At 39.1% G+C, this 25,231-nt stretch overlaps 1 protein-coding gene across 3 annotated transcripts in view; it reads left to right on the top strand.

The window, feature by feature from the left end:
• The window catches only part of DNM3 (dynamin 3), a 187,063-nt gene that overhangs the window by 9,778 nt on the left and 152,054 nt on the right, over window positions 1-25,231 (top strand). For all 3 annotated transcript variants that reach the window (XM_056355522.1, XM_056355520.1, XM_056355519.1), the window contains exons 2-6: window positions 7,152-7,225; window positions 19,491-19,640; window positions 21,404-21,607; window positions 22,241-22,339; window positions 23,159-23,319. In XM_056355522.1, coding sequence (XP_056211497.1) covers window positions 7,152-7,225; window positions 19,491-19,640; window positions 21,404-21,607; window positions 22,241-22,339; window positions 23,159-23,319 — 688 coding nt within the window. The remainder of the gene's footprint in view (window positions 1-7,151; window positions 7,226-19,490; window positions 19,641-21,403; window positions 21,608-22,240; window positions 22,340-23,158; window positions 23,320-25,231) is intronic.

The raw sequence follows: 25,231 nt of genomic DNA, 5'->3' as shown, positions 1-25,231 counted from the left end.
GCAGCTAGGTTGTAGTGCTGTGCAAGAGTTTCAAGAATATTATTTTTTTTATTATTATTATTGATTCAACTTGTGTGCTTACTTGAAAGTGATGGATAAGATAATTGGGATGTTCCTGCTTTGGCTATTCGGTTCCAGTAGTTAAGCCGTGGTGATCAAGGACATCTCTGGGTTGGAAAATGGCTTCTCGAAGATGTGAAGTTTATCCACCCTGCTTGAAAGGAGGAGATAGTTAACAACCCTAGGATGTCCGGATACTCAGTTTCTCACTCCTAAAGACATGGCCAAACTGCATGGGCTGTAATGTGTAGTTCCTGCTCCTGGATATTGGACTACATCTTGATTCAGCCGGTTAATTAAAATGATCTCTCAGTTGAGGGAAGATTTACCTTGAAAGAATAGTTACTGCAAACTGAGACCAAACTTCATTAGAGAACTCAAACTAGACCCTAAAGTGTTGTGATAAGGATGCCAGCATCTATGCTGTGTGGTTTACAAAAAAAACCTTGGCAAAACTGGTGTTGAACTTCAGTAGCCAATACATCTCAGACCACTAAAAAGTCCACAGCCTCTTAATGCATTTATCTTGCCTAGTAGGCCTAATCAAGATAGGTACCATTGGCCTTCAGTAAAGAGGATTAATTATTTTGTTCACCTTCATGTAAGCCCCCTTATCTTAGGCTGAGATTTTGCAGCCGTTGAACAAAGCTGTGGGAGACGCTCTTGATTGGCAGACATTGTGGCAAAACAAAAAACACTCTTCTGTAACTAATGCAAGGAGGTGAGGGATCAAGTGGTGACTGATAATAAGAATTGGTCTCTGTGCTTTGAGCTAATGAGGAACAATATATAGAGACAAATATCAGTGTGATGTATACTACTATATTACTGGAGAAAAAAAAAAAAAGGTACATGGTTGAGAACATCAAAGCACAACAGAGGTAGTGCCTTAAAGCTTTTGAGATTTCTTGAAAATGTGTCCCGGGGTTATCTTTGTACTGTCATTTGGAGGGTAGAGGAGTTATGCTTCTGAAACCACTAAGGAAAGATAAATAGTCATGTCTAGTGTCAGTGATGACAAGCCTGTTCTCAGAAAGTACTTCACCCAATGTTCCAAATTTAATTCCTAAGAAAGCCACTGCTTAAATGCAAAGTACATTTCCCATCACTTGGACTTACCTTGCTCTGTAATAAACAGAAATGTGTGAAGGATCTCCTGCTGAGTCCTCTGTGATGTTGGTGAGCACCAAAGCAAGAGCAGGCGAGATAGAATGAGTGTGCATACTTTCAGCATTAAGTGTTCTTTAGTTATAAATTCACTGGTTTTGGCTTATGGGTTTTAAAAAGTGAACCTGAGGAAAGAAGTTAGAAATTATTAATGTGTCTCCTCCGTAGGCTTGCACTGGACCATGCTTTTCTGTGTTTTGGTTTTTTTTGTAGCACTTTGAGGCTAAACATGATAAATGCCAGAAAAATGAAAGCCTTTTGTAGTACTATTTGCCACAGAGCCAGGAGATGCTTGGCTATATAGGTATGTGTAAGTGTTCACTGTGAATCAGTGTGTTCTTTCACACAAGATATGGCCATTCAGCAGCCACCGTGAGCCACAAGTGCTCCTAGTGTGCCAGACTGGAGTTGTATAAAACAATAAACACTGTGTTGGAAAAAGGCCTGGGAAAACTGTTGGCTTTGGGCATAATTGCTTCCTATTGCAACTGGAGCTGTGTTGCAGTCCTTGGGAATAGAGAGCTGTGTGGAATGCTACGACAGCAGTGGTGTTCATTTCAGCTGCTCATGGAATGTGGTCTTTCTGCATTGGAGGAAAGGTTAGGGTTTTGGGATGAACTTTGAGTTAGTGGAAAAACTTTTATGAGTAACATTACTAATGTTGTTTGGCAAAATGAAATAGATGTAGGTGAGCCGTTTGTGATCTTCTGTGAGAGAATTACGGCTCTTGTACTGAGCCTGTCTGGTTTCCATCCTTTGTGAAAAATGGGGAGTCTTTCTTTCCAGGGACTTCTGATTTTTCTGACAATTCATCACTCTGTTTTACTTGTTCTTAGCTCTTTAATGCAGTTACTGTGTAATCATTGACATTTTCCTCCATTATTTGATTTCTTGGATTCCTCTTATGTTTTATATGAATTAATTACATTGGTATAAATGTAAATTAATCACCATTTCTCCTGTGTAATACTGACTGCATAACTGAGGAAAGTGCAGAATATTTCTCAGTACTATACTGGCAAAGTATAGCAGATTTAAGTTACTGTTTTGAAACCATGATTAAATTTGAAGTGATGAGGCATCATCGCCCTTCATACAAACTCAGGATTCTTCTGTTTTGTCTTTTATTTTTTTTTTTTTAACATAATAAATAGTGCTAGTGTGCTAGAGAGCTCTTCAATGAAAACTGTTGCCCTACCTGGAAATCCCTTTGGAAATATTATGTTTGTATTTTGTTTGATATGTGTTCTTTTCTTTGTAAGTATAGCCCTGCATTATAATGAGACAACCTCACTGAAGGAGCCCACATCTAGTTTGCTTTTCAGCATTTCACTATGGTTTCTGCCCTTTCTGAAATGTGGAAGGGTGTTCATCTCTCTTCCAGGGGACTCTTCTCATTAATGGATTGTCCAATTACTTTTTCAGCTTGTTTGCTTTCTGAAAATCAGTCAAAGAGGGTATGATAAAGGAAAGACAACATACAGAGACGTGAACTTTCTTTTCTTTTTATTTCTTTTTTTTTTTCTTACAATAAAGTTATGTACTGTAGCAAAGACCAGAACCCTGTAGTCTTGTTATGAACTGCTAATGGTATGGCCATTGAGAACCTGCATCACCATCCTGTGATACCAGTTTTTGAGACTTGGGGTTTAGCAAGTCCAATTCAAACTAATATCTGTTACCTATACACATTAAACAAATGTTTCAGTAGATACACTTGTCCAGATTGCTGATATTGGAAACGAGGCAGTATTGGAGAGTGAAGACAGTACAGTTTGTTATGCAGTTAGACATGAGCTTTATAGCTTTTGGGGTTAAAAATTATTTGGCCTTGAAAATATTTTGCTTTTGGAAATATTTAATGGTATTCTAACAGACGAGTGCATTCTAAGATTTAAGAGTTACTGAAGTGATGTTCTGGCAGACCTGGCTGTGTGCATCTTATTTGTATGTGATACATTCAGTACTGGCTAGGCAACACTGGACGGGCTTTGCAACTGGTCTCTGAACTGTCATGTCACAGCACTGAGCTAGTATAGCTGTTGTCAGCAGAGTGCCTTTTGCTGAAAAGGCTCTGAGAATAAACATGTAAAAGTAGTTTGATTCTTAATGTAGGATGCATATCTTTTAAAGGAGCGTTATCTTTCATTCTTAGCTTTATTCTTGCACAATGTGTTTCATTCTGATTTCCTTGTTACTGTTAAGTGATCTTGCAGTCGTGCACGCAGGTGCTCACAGGCTCGCTCCCCTCACCACAGAAGACAGTCTTTTATCTCCCGTGTCAGTGTCTTGTGCACAAATTCTCAGGCATGTGTTTTGTTCTAGATGGATTTCTTTGTAGCTGCTTCAACTCTGATGTAATTTTTCTCCCAGCTGTCTCTGTATGCATCTGTACACATTGACCAAAAGCTGCTGAAAAGCAACTGTCTCAAACCTGTCCTTAAAAGAATCGTGCTGCTCTGACATAGAGGGGCATCAGCCTTTTGGTCAGAAGGAGCCCTCGTGACTTGGCTGTGTTCAGTCCTATTATATTTCTTGGTGCTGAAATTACTTTTTTTCTTCCTTCTTTAAGAAACATTTTATTTAAGTAGGCATTTTATGGAAAAATGAGGGTGTGGGGCCATTCCTAATACACTGGGTTTTTTTTTTTTCAGTGCCACTGACAAACCCTGTGTAGAATGCTTTCCATAGCAAGGCGGGGGGGGGGGGGGGGGGGGGGGGGGGGGGGGCGAGAAGACCTGCATCCTGTCTTGTGGATATCAAAGTAGGCATTTCTGCAGAAGCAGTTGTACAATATTTAATCTGATTCCTTTGCTGCTAGAATTGTAGTGTGGTACTATTTTGCTTTTCCTAAAAAAGTGCAAGTTATGTCCCAGATTTGACTGACTTTTCTGTGTGTGCTCAAAGAAGTGCTTTTTTCTAGAAGCAGAGTTTATGTATTTATTTGTAACATCTAATTTGAGGTGCACAGATGCCATTGCCTTGTGTCTGAACCTGAAATTTCAAATGTTTAAAAATAAATAAAAAAATTTCTCCATCCCTGGGGGGGGGCAGGTCGATGTCTCTTTCATAGAGGTAAAATAACCATTCAGTAGTTAATGGCAGGAGGGGGGAGTTTTTTCCTGAACTGTCCCCATGATCCCCTTGTTACCCTCATTCTCAGTGTTTTTTTCCTCTTCAGACTTCACATTTGAAGCAGAAACATTACGCTTTTCAGCTCACACTGTTTAGTTGGTTATGTGATCAACACAGCTCACCCTCTCACCAAGCAGGAATGTCTCTCTGCTGATGCTTGCTTGAACAGATGATGGGCTTTTTGACAATAGTTCAAATTATTAGAGAGTGTTATTGAATGCCATCTATTTTGGGAATGTTAAGAGGTCGTTCTGAAGGAAAATGGTTGTCTTAAATTTCTTTGTTATTTTGCTGTTGAGGAAAGGCTGGTGTTGTATAACTAGGAGTTGCATTGGTGCAGTGTTCTTTGTCGCTCAATGTGCTTAGTCTGAAACAGAAAATCATTAAGTCTTTCCAGCCTTTGACTCCCTGAAGGATTTTACTGCCTCATGTGGTGTGGCAGAGGACCCTAGTTTGTTTTGTGTGATCAGTTTGTCCTGAATAGCAATTCCTTTTAGCTTCTTGATGGGAAAATGCCTTTTTTTTTTTTTTTTTTTTTTAAATCAGACATGAAATGCTTGAAACTATAATCTCAATAGGGTTTTCTACATCCTGTGTTACTGTCATTTCAGTGCATACAGAGGAATGAGTATGTTCCTGTTACAATTTTCTCCTCTTCGCCCTGAGAAAATATCAGTAGATGGTACTTCACAGAGACACGGGTTTCTCTCCATTGATAGGTACTGAAATTACAATAGACCTTTTTGAAGGCCTTTGGCATCTCCTTGAGCTAGTTCTTGTATCCTGTTGCTGTCTCAAGTGTTGTAAAACATCACAGCAAATTTAAATCAGTAGCCTGATGTTTTTGCATTATCTTTGTTTTAGAGATTATTTGAATATCTAATTATTTGTGCTTTTGCCTGCAGATCTGTGTTCCAGTATAGAAGTTTAACAAGCTAGTTTGTGTTCAAACAGCCTCTCCATTTGTGGTGTGCTTTTTATCTTTATTTTGCAGAATAATCACACTGTAAGCGCATGTTAACAGGTACTGAGAATGTAAGACTTTGTTAGAAATTGTTTCAGTCAAAATGCTGGAAAGTTCTAAAGTGGTGTGGTGCACAGCTGACAGCTAGTCTTGTTCCTCAAAGCCTTAGAACTGCTTGTTTATGTGATTTTTTAAAATTTATTTATTTTTTTTATTTATGTTTACATGTTAGTTTGAAAAGGAGTTCTTCAGAGCTTGCATCATGGCTAGAGTTGCCATACTTCTCTTCTGCAGGCTGCCAAAGCTTTGTTACCTTTTGGTGCCTGTGGAAAGACGTTCACTGTTGCATTCCTGAGCCTCTTTACCTGTGACTCCTCAAGACCTAATATCTTCTGATTTGCACAAATAATATCCTGAAGTTTGATGCAGCATTTGTGTGTTTTGTTTTCATAGGTGTACCTTCTAGGCTTGTTTTAAACCTTGTAGGTTTGTGTGCTGCCTTAAAGGAACTGCTAAAATCAGGCATCTGTTAAGTAGCAGAAGGTCAGTATGACGATATGCAATGATTATAATCATTGTAAGATGTGGCTTCTCAAGTGGCTTGAGCAGACCCATCTGAGCAGTTCTGACTAAAGGGCTAACAGGGCTGTATCTTGCTTCCTTTTAGTGTTGTCATTCTCCCTACCCTTGCCAAACAAACATGCTGCACATTCCTGCCTCACCCTTTGTACTGGCACTAGCACATGTGATAATACGGTCACCCTCATCAGCTCTGTGATTTGACTGACAATCCATGCTCTAACCATTTGCTGCATTGCTTTTCACCTGAGCTGGAGAGGTGAGTTAGCAATGCTGCTAAGGCAAGCAAGAAAGTGATACAGCATCCCTGCTATGGTAGGAAAAAAGGAGGAGATTTCAATGAACTTAAGCTGATAGTGGAACTATTTACCTTTTGAATTTTATTCCTCTGAGGCACCCTTCACAGCCCCTCACTGAACCTCTTGTGAAGGTTTGTAAGAGTATAATAGGTATGGGAACTGGGGAAGACCCTGGAAAAAAAAGTCTGTTATTTTGCTTTGGGTTTCTGATCACTGGTTTTGCAACTAACAATTGGTTGAAAGTTTTTCTAGGGTTTCAGTTGCGTAGGGAGTCTCCCTGTCTTTGGAGGCATGGAAAGGATCATGGGGATGCATAATGACATGACAGAGTTGCTGTCTTGGCTTCATTGCTTGCTTTCTGGTCCAAGGACACTCCTTCCTGCTGTCCCAGAGTACTTCTAGTGTTCAGCTTTCACTCGAAAACTGGGTGCGTGTGTTGCTGGAAACGTTATTTGAGGATTTGAACTGGCAGAAGTGTGTGAAGGAGTAGGTGCAGAGTCCTGGTAATTTGGTTTGGCCAGAGCTTTGGTGTGGTATGAGAGAGGCTGTGTGTTCATATGTCCATATCCTCTACAAATAAGGTATATGGTGCAGACATGTTTATTTTGGAGAGCCTGATAAATGTGGGCATGGCTTCAGGTACTCTTACTATGCAAGGTGACTTTTGAGATGTTATGTGTGATTGTCATGAAGAAAAAGAATTGGTAATACCCTGAGACAGTAATTTAGTTTTAAAAGGTGTTTATCTAATTAATGACTTGCTGCTATCTTGAACCAAAATTAACAGCCCTACTTTATAGTAGTGTTTGATGTAAATCTGTCCCCACCAAATTTCCATTTTTATTGCAGCTGAAGGGATAGAAGAGGTTCTAAATTAGTCCACTATCTTATATAACTGGACAATGCTTTCAGGGCAGTAATTATTATTTTTTTTTTAATGTTTCTAGGGATTTTCTTCCACGAGGTTCTGGAATTGTAACAAGACGACCATTGGTCCTGCAACTCATCACTGCCAAAACAGGTAAACTCCTCCTCTTTTTGGTTCAATGCCTGGAAAAAGTGCTGATGTACTTCAGCAGGAGTTAAAAGAAATTCCAGAAAAACTTTAGTTGCACCTTTTTTCACACTGCTTGACTGGAACAAAGGCCCACTGCTTCAAAACTGTATGCTCAGGACCAACTAATCTCATTGTCCCATCTGGGAAAACATAAAATCTAAATCCTATAGTAAATTTAACCCAAGATCAAACTTGAAGAAGTGGAGAAACATTATTACATACAAAGTGTTTTAGAAATTAGCTTTTGATTTATTCATTTCTTGATGAGCTTTACAGTTGTATTAGTTAATACACCGAAATTGCTGTACTTCTACCTTTAACTCGTGCTCTAGTGTACACAGATTTGATTCCACGCAGCTTGTTTTCATGACTTGTCTTTTTTGGTTGGGCTTACTGCACTAAGTAGAGCAGAAGGTAGACTGGGGGATAACAGAAGGTAGACTGGGAGATAACAAGGTTTCTGTGTATTTGTCTGGTTGAAAATAAGAATACAGTATGGTATACCACTGAGCTGTGTTGACGTATTGAGATCTTTCATCAGAATTCACCACTCGTACTCTTCCAAGAGGCACTTAATCTGCTGTTGTGCAGCTCAGTTCCCTAGCATACATAAAAGCAGCTACAGTTTCCCATCATTCAGGTGTTGTTGTTGTTGTTGCTTTTAAACCAGTGTAAGCAACAAAATTGCTTTACTATTGACTTCTACTTAAAATAGTAAAAAGAAATGAAACAACATCCAGAACAGCATTTAATTAAGTAATTAAGTTTTTGTGCATTTTTTTTTCCCTAAAAGGTCTTTTCATTGTTTAGCAGGCAGGTAGACTCCAGTCTGCCTAGGCTTCAGGTTTTTTTCTGAGTTACTGCTTTTAAAGCACATCCATATTTTCAGTGCCTCTATGAATTTTTCTGTAGTGTTTATACTGTGGAAGGTAAAGGGAAAACTGTGGAATCCAGTATTTCGGTATGCTCAGCTTAGAAACTAGGATTTTCAAGTGTGTAATATGCTTGTAGTGCTTTACATATATTAAAAGATGAAATTTGTTTTAGTTGGAGATATGAATGCTTTTGCCATTTCGGCTTATGTGGCTTTTAGTCTCTGACAGAGCATGCAGAAATGCGTGAATAAGGCCTAGCTATGGAGAATCTTCATCTAATTTTCCCAGCACCCTGTAAGAGCAGAAGAAAGAAAAGAACTGAGCTCTGTGCTGGCATTACTAACATAATGACTAAACTGCAGGGACATGTGAATTAGTAAGTAAACTCTTAACACTCTAACCTCAAGTAGTTAATAATTATTCCTGTACATGCATCCTAAACTTACCCTGACCGGTCTGTGTTGCCCTATTTTGTAAAATCATCATTGTCGCTTGGTTAAGGGGGCAGTGAAAGGGCTTCTGTCTTTCTGGTATTTTCCCCATTAATATGTTCACATAGTATTACTAGCTTTAGATAGACTTCTAGGTTTTCATATAGGTACCTTGTCTGCTCAAGAGCAGTTCTTCCTTGTAACTTAAGTAGCACAACAACAACATCAAAAATTCTGGAGAACTGAGCTTCAGCCTAATTTCATGTTTCCTAGATGCCAAGACATACTTCTCCCTTTGGGAAAAGCTGTGTATTTCTTGTTTGGGATTAGATGCCAAGACCTTTAAAATGCAAGCTTTAATTGTTTTGTTACTTTCTTTAAACTTTGTTCCACTGTTGTTGTTTTTGGTGGTGAAATTCCAAATAACTTTATCTTTTAAGCCACCTTTATCTTTCTGAACTAATTTTAAAAAAAGAAAGTAAAGAAAACTACTTAGAGAAGCACAGTGTTCTTTTACAGGAAGCAGATACTGGACTGATTTTTATCAAGTCCATAATTATCTAAAATGTTATAGAAAGTAATTAGAGGACTGTATCAGGTTCTTGCTGCTGTAGCAAACTTAACTGATCTCTAATCCTAAAATCTTTCTTGACTCTTTTAAAAGTAACTATTCTTAATCTTATATTACTCCTTGGGAGGGAGGGGGCACTTCCTATATAGGTGTGCAGAGATGACGGCAAGATATTTTAGTAATGTTTTGGAACTGGCTGAAAATCTTTTTGGAATGTGAGTGTGATTGGCAGAGGAGGTTAAAGCTTCATTTCCCTTTGAGTCTCTGCACTAAGGGATAAAGATTGGCAGCTGAGGCATTTGTGCACACCCAAGTAAGAGGAAAATTTGACCACTCATTATTTGGCTTAGACATGTCATGTCATGGAAGGGAGCAGCAGGATTTGATTGTGAGGAGTTATCAGGGGCCCTCCAACATCTGAAAGACCTGACACATCTGGCTAAAGAGCTGTTACCCCTGTGAATATTCAATACTAAGAAATGTATCTCATGAGGTGTGGAGTGGTTTTTTTAGAATTTTGTTTACTTCCCCTTTTTTAAAAAAATCCTGTGTAATTAGTACAAAGCTATTTTGTAGTGACCTGTTGACCTGCTTTAATCACTAGCATATTTTGATGGGAACAGTACAATTCCTAAATGGCTTTACGCCATTTGCACTTCCACATCCATGCAAATACTGTACTTTACTGAAATCTTGGAGGCAAAGACAAAGATTTTAATTAAATATGCCAACTGACAAATCAGTCTTTAGTAGCTGTGACTATTTCCCTGAGTTTGATAATGTGCAAAAAAACTAGTAGCATAGAATGAGTCAAAATATGGATGTTAAAAATAACATCCTCTGAAGGACTCTGACTTGTTCTTGGCTATCCTGCTTTGAATCTCTTTTGAGACTGCCCAGCTGCGTTTCAAATGAAATGGTAAACGTGGCCTGTATCCAATAAATTACATAGTGGCTAGAGGAGGGGGAGGGGTGCAAGTCTGTACCTTGTAAATATTTTGAGGCTCCAAGGTGCCTTTCTTCTTGCAGTGAAAGGCTGATACTCATTACTTGTCCCAAAGTGGTTCATTGGCAGTGTTGTAGGTAGGGTCACAATTTTTATTGTTATTCTTCATTGTGTGTTTTCAGTTCAGTTGCTGCTCTTCACTGAAGAAAAATGGTATATTCACTGTCTTGCTGAATATAACCAAATAAGCATGCAGTCTTTGTTCTGTAATAAACAGACCTAAATTCTGGAAAAGCATCTTTGTTTCATATCCAGAAGTCACAACTGAAAAAAAAAGAAGTTTTTGTCTGACATCAACCATGCTAAGCAATCCAAGTGCAGCTTGATACTCTCTCTGGTCACTGCATTTGGCCCTGGCCAATTCCACAGCATTAGGAATGTCTAGTGTCAGGTCTAAACAAGACTTTTGTGCCTTTGTTATATCTAGTCTCTGAAGGAGCTCAGAATAGAGAATGGTTTTGGAGAAAATAGTCCTGCATGGGAAGATGCAATTCAGTGAGTTTTTGGAAGGCACAGGTGTGAACAGGGGACTGTTAACTGGGAGGTTATCTGATGGGGAACTTCAGGTTTTACCAGGCAGGCAAGACAGCTGTGATAAATTAGCTGAGCCATTCAGAGGATGTATGTGGGAGAATTCCACCTGCTCTTTTCCTGGATGTTTGATGTGAGGGTCTGATGTCTGAATTCGGGCAAAAGGCATGCCAGTTCTTTTGGTATTTTCTGCAGCATAAGGTACAGGGAGCTCATTCTTTCTCACCAGACAGCATTTATTTTAAATGCTAAACTGTTGTGGTATTTCAGTAGTTACCCATGAGTGCAGAGAGCTGGTCTCTCACTTTCTTACTTAGGATTCCTTTTCAGGAGGAGGAATGCATTACATATGCCTGTAGTTGTGCTTTTATAAGGATTTTTCCCTGTGTGTCTTTAAGATGTAATTGTTGGCAAACAGCTACCTGGGATGAGGTTTTTAAGGCTGTGTTAGTGTTCAGTAGTCTTGGAGCAACATGGAGTTCTGTGTAAGGTACATTAGTTCCATTTCAACTTTTAAACTTCTCTCTGCAAGTTTTGCCAGTAAGCATGCTGATCTGTAGTGATTTGTCATGTGTTACCATAATTTCTTGAAAGAGGGCTAGTGGGCTGGTGGGTTTTTCTTCCTTTGAGTTGGTATGTCTTAATTTGTGTTAAAAACTATTTCTTAAGCATTCTAAGTTTTTGTTTCACAACTTTCAGTATACTTCCTAGTGTGGGGATTCTTTGATCTGATACATCAGCAAGATTAAATACTTTTTGCAGGAGATAATAGATACTTTTAAATGGTTCTGCTGAGTAAGTTTTGGCAAGGTGTCTTGTAAAGTGGGGGTAGATTTTCTTAACCCCAGGTGTTTGATCTGTGTCTCAGTGCCCCAGGAAAGCTAAGACCCTTGTGCCCGACCAGTCTGTCAGCATCCTGTTACAGGGACCCTTCACTGAACGATCCTGCTGGATCAGAGGGCAATTCAACTGACGTGTTCAGAGAAACACACCAACAGCATCAGTGGGACCCCTCGGCAGGTCGGCCCACTTTATTCGAGTGTGTTACCTGCTGCCAGTGGCTGCTAGTGCTCATGAAGGACTAACACTAACAGTTTATGGAATAACACTATTTATTATAAAATTGTGACAAATTAAGGTTCGTGCTTGCTGGTGATAGGAACTGCCTGCAAAAACAAACTTGAAGGGATAGACAACCAACACATCAATCACTAATAACAGCTAGTGTTGGCTATTTAGCACTCATAAGACAAAGTTCTTACCCAATAGGTGTACCTATGGAGGAGAAGGTTCAGCCTGTCAACTGATCCCAGAAGTTACGATGGAATCTTCCCTAACTTCTCCCCTCATTCATTCACTTTTTATACTTTTCTTTACTCTCAGGTGGAGCTCGAGCGGCTCTGGCCCAAGATTCTTTTAATATTCGTTGGTGTAAAATTCTCTTGCTTCTCATTGAAAGATATAGCCAATAAAAAATATAAAGCACATGCTCAATGAGGGGATGGTCATACCTTGGAGGTAGGTGACTTTGGTGGGATCAGTTTCCTTAGGTGACCCTTGCTCATGATAATCATTTTATCTAAGGAAAATGATTTTGCCATAGTTGTTGGCTCAGCAACAGACATCTCTTGTATGTCCCGTTTGATAGCTGCTATGCAGCTTATTGGCTGTACGGTACCATCAAGTTCCCTGTCCTGCAGGGAGCCAAGCAGAGCCTGGCTGAGGTGTTTCCACTCTGCTGCAGCCTCCACTGCTCCTCTAGGATGGCAGGTTGAGTTGCCTAGGGAACCCTGGTGGAGTAGATCCGGTGGGTGCCAACCATCCTGAAAGTGGCAACTGCAGTTAACCCTAAAAAGGTTTCTGTAATACTACAACTTCTGTAGTACCCCAGTTTTCTCTAATTTCCCTCTCCCTCAAGTGATTTTCCCACAGACGGTGATGACTTGAAACACCTGAGAAAGTCTTGAGAGCTGAGTGGGGTTTTTTTCTTTCTTTTTTTTTTTTCTTTTTCTTCTTTTCCCCCTGTTGCCACACATTCTGTATAACCTTAAGCAATCTCTTATTCCTCTTACTGTGCTTTCTTCTGGCTATGGAAGTGAAATAATTACCTGGATTTCTTGAGACTGGATAGTATGTTTTTTGAACAGCAGTGATGACAAAAAATGTACTTAGGTTTTGGGTGAAGCCTTTGCTGTAGGTCTTCTGAGTGTTAAAAATGCATTGCCTGCTGTATACATCCCATTGTATTATTTACGTGTTAAAGTATCCTGGCTCTAGGAGGGTTATCTTCCTCATTTTGAGAACTCTTTTTGGAGGGGAACTTGAGATTTTTTTCATGGTCTTGGTTGTTTCTTTACTAAAGAAATGGCAGATTAACATTTTGAAAGTCATTATTGAGGTGGACATTTTTAGATTGAGTCGTATGTACAATACCCACATTTGTTTCAGTTCTGTTAATTAGAACATTAAGCGGAGAGTAAATCATCATAAGGTTTAAAAGACAATTCTGATACTATTTTTTTTCCCTGAAGTCTTACAGATGCTTTCTTCTATTGAAGTTGCTGAGCTTTAATGCAAGTGTCTTTTGTTGTGAGACTGCTCCTTAGGCATACCCATCTTTTATTGCCATCTGGTGGCAAAAACAGTCCTCTAACAGAAAACTGAAAAATTTATAAAAGAATTATTTCAGCTAACATGAATGATCTTAGAGACTTCATCAGCAGGAAGGCGTTTGGCGGCCTTCAGGGACGAAAGGTAGAAAGGTGCCACAGTGCCAGTAGTAGGGGACAGACTGGGCACTTTGCAGGGAGGAAGGGAGGACAGTGGCTGCCATTTTCTGCATCCCATTCTGTGGCAGCTGCTTATTCAGATGACGAGCAGGGATGCTGTAGAGACCAGTAAAAATGTGGATGTGCATACCGTAAAAGCTAAAAAGTGACATTACCACAGGGAGAAGGTGGTAGTGACTGGTGACTCCTTCCTGAGACAGTGGAAGACTCATCGCCCTAACGGGACTGATACGCTGCTGGTCTCAAACCTGAATTTAAGCTGTTAGTGTAGGGCTGCAGAGGCTGCAAATCCTCCTTGCTGCTGCTGTCTGCCTGTGCGTACTAGTAACAGACTGCTGAGGTCTGGCAGCGTGGGTCTGAGGGCTCAGGCAGTTCTCCCATCAGCACCCTCAAACCAGGTATGGGCTTCAGGTCATGTTAGGACAAGTGAATTGTAGCCACGAATATTTGTTTTTACAAATGGTTTGCCTGGAAGGTTTTGTTTCGTTGTTCTGAGGCTGATGCTCACTGACATCAGGGAAGATGGAGTTCCCTCACTGAAAGACTGGAAGGCTCTATATTTGCCCATCTTCAAAAAGATAATAAAGAAAAGCAACAGAAGAATCAGTCAAAGTTCACTTCTAGGAAAAAAAAAAAATTGTAATTAGTTATTAACTAATAATCTGAAAGGTACTTGAGATGAATAGCAGCCAACACAATCAAGTGAAAAAAACCCATCAAGCTTACTTTTTTATTACAGGGTAGCAGGTTTGTAAATAAAGGGTAGGTGTCTTAGCTTGGATACAGTAAGGGTTTTTCAACTGTCTTGCATGTTTGGGGTTTTTTTATGTATAGTAAACAATCTCAGGAAACATGGTCTGGAAAGGACTCTTATAATATGCTGTTATAGTTGTTTACAGTGTGGAAGTGACATCCCTCCAGGTCATGTTCAGTTTTTTGTATTACTGACAGGATGACAGAACAGTGTGTTTATTAAGTTTATATTTGGCAAATACAAATGAGACTATGAAATATACTGGTGGGCAGAACTGGAATCCAAATTGCTTGCAAAGGAAGAGAAATGCTGCAAAAGCAGGAAGAAGTTCAGCTGGGATGAGAGCTGTTCCTGTACTGAAAGGCTAGTATTTGATTAGATAGCTAGTTTTCAGAAGAGGACCTGGTGCTCACAGTGGATCTCTTAATAGAACACAACTCACTGATGTCATGCTGTTGTAAAATACAGAGGTAAATATTGTACAAGATGCAGCAACAGATGTGCAGTCCTAAAATTAGTTCTTCCACTCTTTTCAGTCTTAGGAAGATCTTGATGAGAGGTCTGCCTCTGTAGCTTTTAAGACAAATGCCTGGAGGATAGCTGTGCGAGTGATTGGAAGTTTAGAAAGCATCATCTATAGAAGGTGGTTGAAAGAATGAAGATAGATTTCTTCTACAAACAAAAATTTTCAAAGATGTGAAAGACTATTGCATCAAAAAGAATACTTTTCCTCCCTTGGTTTGAGTGTCTACCCTTGTAATTAACCATTTCATTGGTCCTGAAGAGCATGACCTGGTATTTTATGCTACTTACTTTCATCAGATCTATCATATTTTCAATTTTTCTAATCTTCTGCTACGATATTCTTGTCATCCTCTGCATTGACAGGGTATTCTGTGTTTTCCCCTCAAAAAATACCAGGGTATTTCTGTTCTTGTAGCCTTGCTGCTTGAAGGTTAGAATCACAGAATCGTTTGGGTTGGAAAGGACCTCGGAGATCCCCTAGTTCCAGCCCCCTGCCACAGGCAGGGACACCTTCCACTAGACCAGGTTGCTCAAAGCCTCATTCAACCTGGCCTTGAGCACTTCCAGGCATGGGGCATCCACAGCTGCTCAGGGCGACCTGTGACAGTGTCTCACCACCCTCACAGTAAAGAATTTCTTCCCAATATCTAATGTAGATCCACCCTCTTTCAGTTTAAAGCCTCTCCCCCTTGTCCTGTTGCTACATGCCCCTGTAAAATGTCCCTCTCCAGCTTTCCTGTCAGCCTCTTTAGGTAGTGGAAGGCTTCTATACGATCTCCCCAGAGCGTTCTCTTCCCCAGGCTGAACCACCCCAACTCTCTGTCTTCATAGGAGAGGTGCTCCAGCCCCCTCAACATCTTCATGGCCCTCCATGTCCTCCTTATGTTGGAGGCCCCAGAGCTGGGCACAGTGCTCCAGGTGGGGGCTCAGGAGAGCAGAGTAGAGGGAGAGAATCACCTGCCTTGACCTGCTGGCCATGCACCATCGCCTGCTGGTGATGCAGGCCAGGACACAGTTGATTTTCTGGGCTGTGAGTGCATGTTGCCGGGTCATGTTGAGCTTCTCATCAACCAACACCTTCAAGACTTTCTCCTCAGGGCTGCTCTCAACCCATTCTCTGCCCAGCCTGTATTTGTGCTTGGGATTCCCTGACCCACGTGCAGAACCTTGTTCTTGGCCTTGTTGAACTTCATGAGGTTCGCATGGACCCACCTCTCAAACCCATCAAGGCTTAACGTGTTAACAGTGGAATGCCTGACTTTTGAATATTTTGTCTTCAGCATGTTAGCAAAGCTAGAGCATTGAAAAACCTCTTTTCAGTGAAGAATGATTGGATGATTTGCTAAGGTCTAAATAGATTTATTTAACTGCCTTCACTTCCATCATCAAAGAAAAGGTGATGTGCTTTAGCTCATGATGTTTATTTGCACGATTTTAAATCACTCTTTTGGAAAGCATTCTGAGGCTTTGTGGCATGATTCATTGAAGCTCATAACACTGTTGTTGCTTGAGTGACATCTCCCCAAGGGACTGGCAGATAGAAAATGCAGTAATAGAAGGTATTCTTCCCTCCTTTGCTATATATGTTTAATAAAATGTTTGCTATAGGCCTGCAATTTAATGAACTACCCTTTTGGAAAACTCCAAGCTGGAGACTTAAGTCTTCTGAGTATGCTAGACTGGATGTCACCACAGACTTGGACCGACTTGAAATCAGGTGGGGCAAAGATCTGACTTCAGGTCTCTCATCTTGGTAAATTCTCAACCTCTAGTAAGAGGTTATTCTTTATAGGGTAAAACCTCTGGGCTTTGTCAGACTTTGAAAGGTCTTGGGTTCAGCCTGATGTGGATCAAGGATGTTTTAAAAAAAAACTATCTCCTGTATTTCTAAGGGATGTTCCGTGTCTCGTCACATGGCGTACCTAACTCAGCTCTCTAGCTTGGAGACAAATTTATGAAAAATCTCAAGTGTGTATGTAATTTTAAGGGTTTGAAAGCAACAATGTCTGTTTATTGCTAATAACCATGTAACATTGTCTTAGACTAAATCACAAAACCATAGGGACAAATAACTCACAGGAAAAATGAGGAACATTTTCCAAAATGGTATCCCATAACACTTGTTTGTGTGATTTGTCTAATATAATCACAATTGAAGAGATAAAGAATCACTTAGGACATTTGTGGTTGGATGCACTGAAGAGAATTATGCTATTAGGAAAAAAAAAAAAGAGAGATCTTTTTCATTCTGTGTTATCCAAGGTGCTTTGAATGAGTCTGGGCAAAAAAAATAAGGTGTTCTATATGCAAAGGTAATATTTTAGTTTTTCATCTAATTGTTCTTTCTCTTAACATAACTTCAATTTTATACAGCAAATATATATCTGAAAACACGACATTAGGCAGGATCACTTTTTCTTGTCTGGCTTCATGTCCATTCCTACAAAAGCATAAAAAAAGTGTTTTCCTAGTATTCTTTTGTGTATGAAAGCTGAAAACTGAAGATTGCGTTAAAACTTGTGCTTATGCAGTCTGGCTAAAGGCATCATTGCCAAGAACAGGCTCTGGGCTGAAAGGAGCCAAACAAAGTGCTGCTTGTTCATTTGAATTTTTATTCTGTAGGCTGTGTGTGGCACCACAGGTTATGACCCGTTGTAAAGTCTATTCCTTCAGAACTAGTGGGACCACAGATGTCACGGAGAGGAATGAGCTACTGATAAATGTTAACACAGCTAAAAAGGAGTGAACATCTTCATTTAAATTACCTTGAAGCCATTTCAGATTTGGACTCTTTCTGTTACTGAGTGTTAAGTGAAACAAAGAGAAAAGCTTCCTTGACTATCAGCTGAGTCAGTCAACTGGTTACAACTAGGCACCAAGTATTAACTATTGAATTTTGAAATATTTTTCTGAGAAAATTTGATGAACCACTGAAAAAAAAAAAAAGTAACAAAGAAGAACACATTTTATTTTATGCCAGGAGCAGTGCATGAAGAACTGGGACAAAATAAGAACTACTTATTGGCTCTTTTTTTTTCAGTAGGTAGCTATTTTCCAAATCTAAGATGACAAATTTTACAGATGTGAATTCTCAATTGTGCTAGAGCAACTGAGATATTCCATTTTTGTGCACCATTTTAACTTTTACTTTGAAATATTTGAATATTCCTTGGTGTCTTGTTTTTGGTTTTTTTTCAATGAACAGTTGACAATGGAACATACAAAACCCCCATTTGTTGTCATTTTGCTGCTAGAGCTTAGAAGGCATATGAGATACTCTGGCATTTTTAAGTTGTCAAAAGTGAGATGGTGGGTTTTTGTTAGCTGCTCTCTTATGTTTGAAATAAGAGATGTATTATTTTTGTCTTAGCAAAGGTGGGTTTCCCTGTCCCTTGCACTTTGAATCTGGAGGGATTCTGGTGTTGTAGCATAGAAAGGCTGGTATTTGTTGTTTTCCCCTCCTCGCTCTCCTTTTTTGGCTCTCAGTTTGCTTTAACTATTGTCATAGTTTCATGTGTAGTTTTGACTATTTATTTATTTAAACAGCTCTGTCAACAATAGTCATAGAGTGACTTTTGGGAAACATACTTTAGTACTGATACATGAGGCCCAGCTGTATTCTTGGATCAGGTCTCCTGAGCTGCTTTTCTTTCTTTGAGTACCAAGCAAGCTCGTTGCCCTGGTGTTTGAAAGCTTTTTACCAATAAATGTTTTCTAGGGAAGAAACATCTAAATGGAATTTTGAGATTAGGCCTTGATCACAGGATGAAATAAACTGGAATGTACACAACTCTGTTCAGCCTTTCTCTGGTCTTACTGCTGAGACTCTGTGCAGACAGGGGGTGAGCTGTCATTGCCATTAATGTCATTTTGGATTACAGCCTTGCTATGCGAGAGAAACGTTTCTGTTCTGTTTTGAAGGAAGAAACTATCCGGAGGTGTGCTTTTGGTTATGCACCTCTAGGGCAGGAAATCCAGAAGGTTACAATTAGTATCAGTATTTGGATTCAAGAGTTGAAACAGCGGCCTAGTGTCAAGTTCAGGTCTAACAAATTAGACTGTATCTATCCCTGATTCCTGGTTGATGCCCCTTTAAGGTAAGAGGGCAAGTTGTACGATATTGAAGACTTAGGAATTAATTGTGTTCTCCATCTTCAGCAAAATCACAACTATATCTATGGAAGGTTTTACAAACTTCTTAAGCATGGTTCAGATTTAGACTCCAAGAAGATTTTAGGAAATGAGTTGTGTTAAAAACATGACAGTGTTTTTAAGTGATCTTCTTTTCATTACGAACTTGTAAAAATGCACATAACTTTGTTTTTGAAAACAATTGCTAATAATTTTTCGTGATACTTGAATTAATTTTCTTCAATTCAGTGATGTATTACAGGCAAATGTAATCAGATGAGAACTGAGAGTCTGATTCACAATCTGTTCCTTATTCTACTAATGTGAACGGTATCTATTTGAATCTTTCAGGTTGTTCCAGAAGATGACATGCTAAAGATAAAAGCCAACTGTTGACATCCAGTCAACTTGACTTCTTAACTAACCCTTTCGTATCGTAGGCTGGTTTTCATCTGTGCAGTCATATCTATAGCATATGCTCATATATAATGCTTTCCTGATATCCATGATGACATGCTTTTGTGCACACACATCTGAAGAATACTGGGGGCTTGAAAGTGGGTGTCCACGCCTATAAGCCTGTGAAATACAGAGTTGCTATTGATATTTTTCACAGAGTATGCTGAATTTCTACACTGCAAAGGGAGGAAATTTACTGATTTTGATGAAGTTCGTCAGGAAATTGAAGTAGAAACAGATAGAGTAACAGGAGTGAACAAAGGCATTTCTTCAGTTCCTATTAATTTAAGAATATATTCTCCACATGGTAGGTAAAATCATTCTACTTTATATTTCTGTCACGTAATGTATTCTGTAGCTGTCTGTCTAGCTATCTCCTTTTGTCTGTGCTGTCATTGCTGGATCAGAAGTCTTCTGGGATGAAAAAACTTCTGAGACTGAGTTGAACCAAAAGTAGATAAGTATCTGGAAGAGTCCTCAACTTCTCCTGTGTTAGGAAGCTCTGTGGTGGAGGGCTGTTACCAGTAGAGCTGAGAAGAGTGCAGCCTCTGTCCCATTTAATATTCTCTTGATTTAAAAATACTCATTCTGCATCACGATGAAACCAATCTCTCCCCCAGTATGTATACCATTAGATAGTAGCTCAGTAGTAAAGACAAATAATAGATGGGAGACTTAGTGGCAAAATTTCCTTTTGCCACCCTCCAGATGAATTCCCCGATTAAGTGATCTAAAAAGTCATTATGTCTCCCTGCCCTATTGGATATTTATTGTTCGCTGTTGCTAAAAGTATATTTAGACAATAATGGTGTTTGAAGCTGCTTTCTGTTGTAGACCCCCAGTATAGATCAAAGCGAGTTCCTCTGGTTGCCATCTGCCCAATTTAATGAAGGCAGGCTAGAGAAAATATTTGGTATTGAATCTGTCTTGGATAGGGGAGAGAAGTGGTATGTTTGGCTGAAGCACTTTATTTTTCTAACCACTTCATCTGATGTCTTCATTGTGAATCAAAGGACAGAAAGATTAAAATAAGAGGAGAGGTAATTAAAGAGATGCTGAACCTCCCTTTGATATACCATGAGCAGCCTTGGCTCTAAACATATGCCCCTGAGCCCTTCTCTGCTATGCAGATGTGACATAGCCAACTGGAGAGGAGCTGAACTAAATGCCCTGCCTCAAAGCTTTTTTGTTGAACTTGCTGACTCCAGGAGACAGTGAAAATTTCCTATTTAATACTTTTACTTTGTTTGAGTAGGATCAGTCTTTTAGTTCAGCAATTTTTGTCTGTATTAGCCAGATCCCAGATATATTTGTGGTGCTTCCTTTCTAGGAATCTCATTTTTCTCATGTGTCTAAAGGATACCCTGTTACCCCAGTGCTGGTTTAACGAGCTAGGATGCTTCTAGTTGGTGTTGTGGCCTGTACTGGGGAAATCATGCTAGAGCAAAATAGGTTTTCTTAATGGATAAACTTTTTCACGCTTCTTACTTTTCTTAAGAAAAGTCACAGAGTGAAAAAAAACCAAACCCAAAAAACCAAAACAGCAACGTACTGCAAAACCCCTTAACAACAATTTTCCTAATTAAGTTAGGCTAGCTATTGATTTTTTTTTTAAATTTCTTAATTAGAGACACTGTTGAAAGCATGGTCAGAGGACTTTATTTTAAAAAATAAAATGATAATTAAAGTGCCTGTTTTGGGTTGATTTGAAAGATGCAATGGAAATGGTCTGTTGTCTGTACTCCTGTTAATAGAAAAAGCTTGGAAAGCCATGTTCATTTTTCTAAGAGCCTTCAAGGATATTCAGTATAAGTATCATTCTTCTATGCCAGTTATAACGTTCAAAACATTAAATAGCGCTAATAAATCCAGAGATGAAAGACCAACAGGGAAAGCATACTTTTCAGATTGTCAGGCATTTTGTTTGAACCATTGATAATATTTATGTACCTATGAAGGTAATTATGTGGGGGTTTATGTGACTAAAATTGGTCTATAGCCATAGATGTGTAGATCTCTTTAGGTGTCTTGCATGCTAACCAGTTTCGTGATCCTGTGTTTTCTATATAGTGTTAAGCCTAACCCTTATTGATTTGCCGGGAATCACTAAAGTGCCAGTAGGGGATCAGCCTCCAGATATTGAACAACAGATCAGAGACATGATAATGCAGTTCATCTCTCGAGAAAACTGTCTGATACTGGCCGTGACTCCAGCTAACACTGATCTGGCCAATTCTGATGCCCTGAAGTTAGCTAAGGAAGTGGACCCTCAAGGTAAGCATGATTGAACGTAACCACATTTTGTTCTCAAGTGTAATAACAGAATTGGAAGTAATAGACCAACTCTTGTGTGAAATATAATTCATAATATAGGTCTGTGTATACACTTTCTTGTATAGGCTTCGACATCAGAGTAACTGTTTGTTAGCTCAGTATCATTCAGGTAATGAAGCTGTAAATGTATTTTTAAAATTTTGTTACTGTCTCTTAGAAGCAAGTGGGGCAATGCCTATCTAGAAATTTTTGTAGGACTGTTGTGATTTAACTCCAGCTGGCAACTAAGTACCGCACAGCTGCTCGCTCTATCCCAGCTGAAACCAGGACAAGTACCTAGCAAAATGGACTGTGCTGCTCGTCGGATTTCTGGAAAAATGCATCATAAATTTGACATGGTCAGATCCTAGGAATGCTGAGCCTTGTTAAAGAGATTCGAGGAACACATTTCCGCACAGGCAATGATTACCCCTTCTTTTGCAGACATACCAAAACTTGTAGTTGTAGCTGGTATTGTGTGATGGAAGCTTTGAGAATGTCACATATCTGTTGTATAATTGTAATATGCAGTTGTTCTTCCTGAACATACATGATTTTTCACTGTCTTTTTCCTCCTGTTTCCACCCTGGTCAGGCCTTAGGACCATTGGTGTGATCACAAAATTGGATCTGATGGATGAAGGAACAGATGCAAGAGAAATTCTAGAAAACAAACTACTCCCTCTTCGTAGAGGTGAGAATGTTCAATTGCCTACATAATTTGCAATCCAGAAGGTGTTTTGAGATAAGGGTGGTGTTTGGGAGTCCTGAAGGTGAATCAAAGGTTATGCTGGACTTGATAAATTCCTAGCTTTCATCGTTATCTATTCAGCAAACATAAAAGGTGGCTGTGCTAAAAATATTCCGCAAGTAAAATTATTTTTTCTTTGGACTTGGAAAATACACCACATATTCCAGAGGAAGCAAGAAATGTCAGCCAGTTTTCTCTTTTGTACCAGGTTTCTTTCTCTTGTAATAAAAGAATCTTTTTTTTCTTTGCATATGACCAAAGCAAGTACCAGAGCTTTGGTGGTCTCACTGTAAACCAAGTTTTGACCCCTTCTAGAAATTTTCCATGTAGTTGATCTGGCAGCTACTACCACGGTTGCTCATACTGTTAACAATATCAAGAATTTTGATTCTAGTTATAACATTGATGAGACCACCATCTCTTCCCATGGAGTATGTTGGTCCAGCAAATGAGAAGAATTTTTCCTATATTTTGCTAATATCATACCATTTATCTTTGTGTGTGTGGTTTGATTTTCTTTGTTTATTTTTAAAGTGGTTTCTTTGGGGTACACCAAAGTTTTGGATGCATTTGAACTGGTCATTTAAAAGGAAGCATATTTGATATACATAAACAGGATGAACAGTTAGACACTGCTAATGTCATTAGACTACTTGTAAACAATATCTGAAATGCCTAAATTGGAAAGTTTTGTTTGAACTGAGTTCAGTAGTTCAGGCAATAGCTGTATTGACTTACCCGTTGGTTTTGTGTTGTTTTTAGGTTATATTGGTGTTGTAAACAGAAGCCAGAAAGACATTGATGGAAAGAAGGATATAAAGGCAGCTCTTCTAGCAGAAAGGAAATTCTTTCTTTCCCACCCAGCTTATAGGCACATGGCAGATCGGATGGGAACACCATATCTCCAGAAAGTTCTAAACCAGGTAAAACATGAAGCCTTTGTGGTGAAAGGCAGCTTTTATAATGGTAGGAATAGGACCAATATAAAATATTTATTAACATGAATGTTGGTCAGTGAACCTCACTTATTCTTTCCTGCTTTTAACCTTTTTAATTTTCACAACGTAATAAACAAAACTGTATATTACATGTAGCATATGAAAACTTACTGTGAGATATAGTTTCGGACTTTTACTGAAAATTCTGCGCTCCCCTGTTCTCTTGACTATTGGATATGAACGTAAAAAATAAGATTTGTCTCCAGTCCTGGAAGTATACCATCCTGTTCCTTAATTATCACATTTCTTCTAGTTTAACAGGATATTTAGAATTCAAATTTGAAAACTGGGGGGGAAGACATTTTAAAAAGTCATGTATCCAGAGTGTTCTCTGTGTGTCTGTACTTTAACCTCAAAATCTACACTTTATTGTAGTTTTTGATAGAAAGTGTACTGTATTCTAATGATATAAATGACAAATACAGTAATCGGAACACTTCATTCACACTACCTTTATTTTTGACCAGACCCTTGGCTTATTTCTGTGAGTCCATGCCAAACCATGTCAGATCACAGCTTCCTTCAGCAGGAAGTAGAGGTCTATTTCCCAGTTACCTGGAGGAGAAACCCATATCCAACTGTCCTAATGAAGCCACTGCCTACAGCAGACTTGGAGGAGTATATAATTCCCTTCACCATTTTGTATCTTTGGGTATTACTCTTTTCATAGTGCCATCCCTTAGCTTGAACAGCATGTGACCCTAATGATGATGCATCAGCAAGTTTGAAGACGACAAGATCAAGTCATGCCTACCTCTCTAAAATTGCTAGTGATGCCATAATTTTTTTTTTTTTTGTTACAAACTTTGTCAGCTGACCAGTGTTCTTGGCATTCCTACAAGTCAAACTCGATAGCGTTCTTTCCAGTTCACTGTCAAATTGCAGCCTTTGGTCTGGAGCAGACGAAGACCAGGTCAGCCTGGCCTTGTCCATTTTGAACAGCAGCTGGAAACAGCAGAAAAATTATGGATTAAAGTAGGAAACTGAGTGGCTGGCCTGTTTGATTTTTTGCCACAGTGACTTAGCAGCTGTAACTTGACAGCAGGGTTATGGCATGCTCTGGACTTGCTCAAAAAGAATGCTGATGCCATTTATTTGTGCCTCAGAACCAAAGCCTTCAGCAGGATGCAAGAACTCACTTGTATCCTGCAATTTTGTCTGTTCAGGACGTTTTGCCTCTTTTTGTATCTTGAAAGTTCAATCCACATGTCTTAGTTTTGAGACTGAAGCATTAGTGACATATACCTTTAGACAGTCCTTTCTGTCCTGACTTGCATCACTTTGTGCTATTAACTTTTTTGGTGAGCTTTTTTGTAAATTTACCTATTTCAGTATAAACTGTTGGTCTTCTGTTGCTATTACAATGTGTAGGGTGTTATATATGGGAAGATCTATTTAAGTTTCGTCCCTAAAAATAGGGACCTATAAGTGTTTGTGGTTTCAGGTAATATTTTAATTTCTCTGCATCCACAAGGTGGTGCTCCAGGGAAATGCCAGCTTTTGAATTTGTGCCTGTCAGTCTGCTGAATAACTTTTTATTTTGATTTTACATATTTTGGTATATAACGTTCTTAATTCATAGCTTGTCTGATTGGGGTTGGGAAGAGGGTTTGCATTATAGTGCAAGAAGTCCACTTTGGTTTTAATCAAGGAATGGGTACAAGGCATGAGAAATTTATGGCAGAGGTAAGACATTGATAGTGCTGTCCAAACACATTGCAACATATATATGTAAAAGTGAGGTAAGCCTTTTTTCTACTCTCCTTCAATTTATTTTCCAGTACTTCTAGGTATGTTTTTTGAAATAAAAATTGATAGTCTTGAGTGGTAAAACGTT

The sequence above is a fragment of the Falco biarmicus genome, chromosome 11, assembly GCF_023638135.1.
Source record: "Falco biarmicus isolate bFalBia1 chromosome 11, bFalBia1.pri, whole genome shotgun sequence".
Taxonomy (NCBI): Eukaryota; Metazoa; Chordata; class Aves; order Falconiformes; family Falconidae; genus Falco; species Falco biarmicus.
This window is presented reverse-complemented; position numbering and strand designations above follow the sequence as displayed.